The sequence below is a fragment of the Mus pahari genome (assembly GCF_900095145.1).
Source record: "Mus pahari chromosome 2 unlocalized genomic scaffold, PAHARI_EIJ_v1.1 2_unlocalized, whole genome shotgun sequence".
NCBI lineage: Eukaryota > Metazoa > Chordata > Mammalia > Rodentia > Muridae > Mus > Mus pahari.
In genome coordinates, this window is record NW_018391599.1 from 277,015 (window position 1) to 284,691 (window position 7,677).

General features: G+C 36.8%; 1 protein-coding gene across 1 annotated transcript in view; it reads right to left on the minus strand.

The window, feature by feature from the left end:
- Positions 1–209: 209 nt before the first annotated feature.
- Positions 210–7,677, minus strand: part of LOC110314589 (solute carrier organic anion transporter family member 1A1) — a 55,526-nt gene continuing 48,058 nt past the window's right edge. The window contains exons 13-15 of the mRNA XM_021188863.2: positions 5,626–5,690; positions 4,023–4,140; positions 210–1,359 (exon numbers count right to left, since the gene is read on the minus strand). Coding sequence (XP_021044522.2) covers positions 1,140–1,359; positions 4,023–4,140; positions 5,626–5,690 — 403 coding nt within the window. The 3' untranslated portion in view covers positions 210–1,139. The remainder of the gene's footprint in view (positions 1,360–4,022; positions 4,141–5,625; positions 5,691–7,677) is intronic.

Consider the following 7,677-nt stretch of genomic DNA (forward strand, 5'->3'; position numbering starts at 1 on the left):
AACTGGAAGAAGGGTGAGGCTTTTAAATCTCAAAGGTCATTCCAGTGATGTATTTCCTGCTTCAAGGATATACCTGCCCAACCCTGCCTAAGCAGCATTATCAACAGGAAACCAAATGTCCTATTGCCTTATTACTCTATCTGAGAATGGGTACTTCATATTCAAACCATTACAAATTGATTTTGTTTTTTACAAATACTTTGATTTTTATTAAGCCAAATTTCCTTACAGCAAGAGTCATGTCTCTCTCTCTCTCTCTCTCTCTCTCTCTCTCTCTCTCTCTCTCTCTCTCTCTCTCTCTGCATATATAATTTGGGGTGGGGCATGTACACCATAGTACAGGATTAGAAGGCATAAAACAACTTGCAAGAGTTTGTCCTTGTCTTCTACCATATAGGTCCCAGTGATCAAACCTTCCTTGTCAGGCTTGGTGGCAAATACCCCTTTTCATTGAACTCTCTGCCTGGTCTCACTTTAAAGGTTTACTCTGATTTCGAAATTTAATAGCCATGTAATTTTTATTCATGTTACAGTTTCATTTTAATTGTAAATTTACAACTTTATTATAATTTATTATAAAACCATAGTTATACTTTTAAACATGTTATCATTTTATTCATGTGTTCTGAGGACACAAAAAAATGACCACCGAGTCAGAGAGGCATCCTGAATATCAGAGTAGTCTTTGAGAACATCTTATACTGCATCCAGCTCTGATTTATTTTCATTTATTTCTTATTTTACTTTATTTTATCTTTTATTGTCAATATATTTTCAGCTCTAAATACCTCCAACATTGAAGCATAAATTCAGTAGAATTAAATGCTGTTTCGGGAATAGGAAAATTTTAAACCCATTTGAAGATATGTAGGAAACACACACTTTCCTTGATTGAGTTAAAAGAGAAAATGCCTTGTAAAAATGAAGGAAGCTTTAAAATTCAGTGTGCATCACCATAGGTATGGTATCTGAGAAAATCTTAAGTAGCACCTTAATGTTCTGAAAATGCTATCAGTAATTGTTTTTTATCATAAGTAAAAATAATTGTTGAGGTCCTTAATGGTAAAAGTTCCTATCGTACCTCTCATGATTCAAAGGAAGTGAAATGTACAGTCTGTTCTTGGCCAGTTGAAAGCTCATTACAGCTTAGTTTTCAGTTCTCCATCATTCTCAACCTTAGGACTTCTGCACACATCTGTGCACTCACTTTCCTTCTCTGTGAGCTTCATCTCTGCAAGTTCAGTTTCTGAAGAGTTGATGTCCCCAGGGAACTGGAATTTCCTCATAAGTATCAGAATGAAGACTGCAGGGAGATAGCTTGATCCTCTTAGTGCTGCAGGCAACCCCAGGTAAATGTGCCTAATGAAAAGAACTAATCTGTATTACATTCTAATGTTTTTAGTGAAACTAATTTTGTATATTCTTACATATCCTTTATTCTTTGAAGAAAAACATCTAGGGACTATTTTGCTTATGTTCTTTATATAATATACTTTGCTGAGTTATTAATTATGTTTGTAAAAATGTCCAATATTTTCCAACATAAAAGTTTAAAGCTATTTTTTTCATTTGGGTGATGGCTAGTTTTCATTGTCAACTTTATAAGATTTGGGATCATTATAGAAATACATCTCTGGGAGTGTCTATAAAGATGCTGCTTTCAGACAAGTTTAGCTGATGATAAATTTCTAGTATGAATGTGAGCACCATACTCTGGCATTCTAACACTTGATGCTTCTTGACAGAACATGCAACATGACCATACCTCACACTTGGCCACAATGCTTCCTCAGCCATTTTTGCCTTTTCTCTGAAATACTGAGTCAAAATCCCATATCATGTTAAGGGAAATCTTCTTTACTGTTTTTTTCACACATGTTTAAAAATGACATAAAACCACTTTTCAAGCTTTCTCTCCTACTCAGCATTAACATGCTGTGTTCCATCAATGCATTTTTATGAAATTAAAATCTTTGCATGTAAAGAATGAGTACTATTAGTCATGTTTATATATTTATAAATTCAATTTGTTCATTTTCATGTATAATTTTGCATGTGTCAGCATGAAGTCTGTACAAGTTTTGTGAGATGAATTGGGTAATTTTAACTTTCAGGATTTCTTACTATAACTTATATACTGTTATGAGTAGCTAATCTTTGTCATTTCTAAAACATGCCTTAAGGTTTCTGGAATTAATGTGTTGGGAAGTAGTTATTTTGTCTTTTTCATGATTCTAAATAACTATTAATATCTTTCTTTATTTTCTCAACATATTCATAGTAAAATATGGCGCAATAGATCGTGTTTTAAATGTCATACAATCGAGAATCTTCTAGAAAAAAAGATTTCAGTAAAGTTTCAGAAAAGGCTGTTGTGGATGATGATGTCCTGTGAACCTATCATGAGGCATTGTTTTGATTACATTCCTGGAGGTGAGGACACCAAACCCACAGTTGGTGGCACCATTCCTTAGCTAGAAAACACTGGACTCAACTACATTTGAAGAGAAAATGCTCACAGCTGTTTCTGCAGAGAGAACGTATAAGTATAGTATATATGCATAGATGCTCAAGACTTCTGATATTAACAGTCTAGAAATATAACTGATTTGTTTTCTAGATGAGAAATAGGTTAAGAAATATGTGATTTCCCTGCCACTGTTATAAAAGTCTTTGACAGGAGAAAAATTGTCTTACAATTCTAGGATATAGTCTGCCATTGTGGGTATGTCAAGGCATCTGGAACTTTAATCAACACACATATGTTCACACAGGAATCTTAGCTGTTCCCAGATATACATGCCTGGGACAGGGCATGCCATCACTTTTCTCTCCCACAGTATTTTTTTTTAAGTATATTGCTCACCCATCTAGAAATACAGCATTAGTTGGTCATATCTAAAGAGGGGTAAAATTCCTTTTGGTTGAGGAGACTTTAGGAGCAATGAGTCTTTTTTATAATGCAATCTGTAGCAAACAAAGTTCCTCTTTTCTATTCCTTGGACTTGATGCTCTAGAGGGCAAGGAAGGTAACAGAGGGAGTCAATTTCAAAGTCAGCCTAATATGATCCCTGGGGATGGGGAAGCAATGAAACCACAGTTCTTTTACTGTTAGTGTCACTGTTAGTGACAGCTGCCCAAGTAGCACTCAGAGTGGCAAAAATAGATGGGTAACTACTTTAAGTAAAACCAGCAGCAACCACACACACAACTGCGTGTACCCTGATCTCAGAGAGCCGGCTCCCTGGTCTCATGGTTCTTAAGGGTAATGACTCCGGTTATTATATCATCCCCCTTGGGACACTCTCAGCAGGCTTGTAGCAAAATCACGTTACTGAGCGAAGTTTTCTTAGTAAGGCTGCTAACCAATAAATCCAGCGGATTCCCAGAAATGTGACCAACAGTGAAATGAAGGTACCAGGTATCTTTTCAAGAGAGCCCCTGGAGTACCTGGCACATTTTGCTAAACTGCATGGTACTATAGAGATTTGAGGTTCTCATTGAGTCAGGCTGCAAGCATGAGAGGGCTGTGAACTTTCCAGGAGCTACAATGCCATAATCCATGCTGCCTGGATATGCTGGGACTCTGTTATGCCAACCTCTATGTAAGGGAGGAGTTCTTCTCCTCTGTACCTAGATATGGGTTGATATGAAAAGAAAAGACTTTGTTCTCTTACAGCACCTTTTCTCTAGGTTTCTGAATCTTCTTTCATATTGCCAGTGTTCTGCCATGCTAACTCAATTCAAGATGCAGCTTCCTTCTCCAAATCCAGGGACTCTAAGCAGATACCCCCCTCTCTTTCTAAAATATTTTTGATGAATTGTGTTAGGAAAACCACTCATGCTTAAATAATTTAAGCGTTGTAGAAATGATGGGGAAATTTTAAAATTATAAAAAGGAAAGTATTCTACCCATGTGCATTCTGAAAATGAAGGCAAATATAATCTTATCACTCAAGAAAGTTTTAGATATGAGTGAGGACATTTTACACTACAAAAGTAATTTCAAATATTATCATTACCTGAAGCTGTTTATATCATACATCCTGCATGCCCCTGGCTGACCACATTTCAAAGTTCCCCAATGTAAACATGTTCTGTCTATCAAAGCGCCAAAATAAACAGGTGCAGGAATGCCAGCTGCAATGAAGAAAGAAAAAAATTCAAACCAAAACAGACCCCAAACAAATCAATAACCACAAACACAAAACCCCAGCCCACTGTGAGGAAGAAATGAGAGATGAGAAGAGGTTATTTTGCCTGGAAACACTTCACTTTTCCTATATTTTTAGAAAAAATGTAACAAATTATAAATCAAATGTTATAAACTTGCTTTCATGAATTGTAAGTTAATGTAAAGTTTCTAGATCACAGCAAATTAAAACTATGTATAAGGTGTTAAGAAATTATTCCATGAGTTCATAATTATGAACCACATGTATTTCCTTAAATGTCTTGTGTTGTGTCTCTGCATATCCAAATAACAAAACCATTTCCTACTGATTGTTTTTATTGAATCTACTAAAAGATAAATGTTAATTAAATTTAGGTAAATTCTTTAAAGACAAGAGAAAACATTTTTATTTCTATAACTACTTCATTCTCAGACTAATTACTAGTAACATGTTCCAAGCACAAGGGCTTGTAAAATAAAGTTCAGGGTAATGTGGGCAGAGTACATCTATGTTAAAAATATTTCAAGTTGGTGGGACTTCCGGCATGTGGATGCTTGGACTGTTGCAGATCCAAAGACAAATTATCTCTATCTCTGTTATTGATAGTTCATTGTCCCATTCCTGTGTCTGTCCTTATGTCCCTGTGGCTATTGCATGAAGCCTTTGGGGGATAAGAGGACTTAAGAGGCAGTACAGGACAGAGGCCTTACAGTATCTAGCTTCTACCCACCCAAGCACTAAGAATACCAACAGACAGCATCTCATCCCACAGCACAGAAATCCCTGTTCTTCTGTAACCAACCTACCTGACATTCCTATAGGTATCTTTGAGAAGTACCTTGTTTATGAATTCCTTTGTTCCCTAACTATAAGCGTCCCAAAATACCCTCATGTTCTAACAGGATACTTGGATGGCCTTAATTTGTGTGCTCATGTCATGGTAACTCACGTTTGATTCCAGACTAAAACCCGTATTCTCTTTAAGGTGAAGGGTGTGTTTAGGGGTTGCCCAGGTGCGGTGGTTGGACAGGGCTTGGCCCTAAAAGTAGCACTATTAGGAGAAGCAACCTTGTTGGCCTAGGTGTGGCCTTCTTGGAGGAAGTAGGTCACTGTGAAGGTTGGCAATGACACCCTCCTTCTAGCTGCCCATGAGACAACCTTTATTGGCTAAAGTCAGATCAACATGCAGAACTCTCAGTTCCTCCAGAACCATGTCTGCCTGCACGCTGCTGCCATGTTTCCTGCCATAATGATAATTGACTGAACCTCTGAAAGTATAAGGCAGCCCCAGTTAAGTGTTTTCCTTTATAAGATTTGCCTTGGTCATGGTGTTTGTTCACAGTATTGGAAACCCTAAGACACAGGTAAAGGATATCATCTAATTGGAAAAAAATTAATTGGCTACTAAGCACTTAATATTGGTCTGATATGTTGGGGAAATTATTCATACCTAATAGCCTTATGAAAAATGCATGTAATCCAACTCCAATTGACTTCTCTTCAGACTTGACACACCTGAAAAATACATACTAACATAATACATACATATATACGTATATGTATGTAACATACATACACACATATTACTTACATAATACAATTTCATCCATCAAATCCATATCTGCCCTAGCATCCTCCCAACGACAATGGTAGTTCGTGATCCTAATGCTTAACATTTTCATCCTGAAGTGAGAATGTTACAGCTGTACCTTTGTGAAGCCAAAGAAGAAGGATGGGAAGGTTGTCTAGCCTCTGACCTCCATACATATAAAACGGGACTGAGCTCTTTAACAGTTAGACACTGGCTGCTAACCCTGATGAACAGTTTCCTGGTTACCATGGCAGATAACATGCCATACTAATGATAATGACCCCAGACTTTGAAACCAGAAACCACATAAATCATTATTCTCCTAAAGTTTTGGGGTTTTTTTTTGTTGTTGTTGTTTGTTGTTTGTTTGTTTGCCAGACATTTTGTTGTATTAATAAAGCAATCACATGTCATATAAAATTGGAGATATGGTAAATGCAGTCCAACAAAACAGAGAATCCATTATGCACATTATGACATTAAGAAAATGCTACATGGAAGCATTGACCTTAGGTGGTTTTTTCCCCTGTACTGTCAAAAATTAGACTTGAGGTGGTTTTGAGAATTAAATACAAGGTGGAGGCCTATTAGGATACATAATAAAAAATACTCTCGTAAATTAGGAGTACCGAAGCCTTTTTAAAATGTAGGTAAGAAAATCATAATATATGCAACTTGGTATTTCATTTAGGGAATGACTCCATGAAAGATTTCAAGAAGCACAACAACATAGAAGAGTCATGTTAGAATACAAATGCTAGTACTTTATCCATCATTTACATTGCAATCATCAAATTCAGCAAGAAAAAGCAAAGAAATACAAGAAAACTAATTTGAATAGACCTCAACCTCATTACATCAAGAAATCACACATTTGGGCTGAAAAATTACTCAGTGGTTAAGGCTTCTTGCCTCCCTCCAAGCTTGGTAAATGATTTCAATATGTGGAACCCACATGGTGAAAAGGGAACCAACTCCTGTAAGATATTCTCTTATTTCAATATAAATGCCATTGCTGTTGAAATAAACACACACAACACATACACACACACACACACACACACACACACACATTCACTTACACATAAAATGTTTTAAATAATCATACATTAAAATATCAATTAACCTTGTTTGTTGTTGTTGTTGTTGTTTGGTTTTCTACTTTTGGGGGTTTTGTTTGTTTGTGTTTTGTTTTGTCCCAAGTAGAAGAGTCAACATGAAAATGTGAGGGATGGAAGTTCCAACAGACATGCAGTAAACATGAGAACATCTTTTGAGAGTGTGTTTGCAGACTCTAAAAGAAGAGTTCAACTGCTCATCTGCCCTTCACCTAAGACTGTCCTCCTCTATGAGGAAAAGTCATCCTTATCAAATGAGCATGCAGCTTTGGAACTGAGGCACCAGGAGTAGTGAGGGAGAAAGGAGACACCACTTAGTCACATCAGCTAAATCTGCCGGGCAGGTAATGGAGTGACAGATATCACAGACAAATGACCCTCACTTTCCAGAATAAGCCTTAAGTCTTATTCACTAGCAATACTTGATGCCTTTATCTATCCATCAACTTACTAACAGGGCATATAGGACATCTCCATTTGGAGATTATTAAAAAATATAACATCTTACAATGGAAAAATGAATACAGGGCATATATCTATTCTATTCCAGTGAGTGTGTATAATGAATAGAAGCAGGTAAAAGGAAGAAGAAAATGGAGGAAAAGGCAGGGTTAGACAAAAGGAGAGAAGAAGAAGAGAGGAGAGGAGAGCAGTGGAGGGAGGAAGGATAGCATAGTATAGGTTAGGCTAAGGGAGGAGTTGGAAGGGAAAAGAAGAGAAGAGAAGAGAAGAGAAGAGAAGAGAAGAGAAGAGAAGAGAAGAGAAGAGAAGAGAAGAGGAGAGGAGAGGAGAG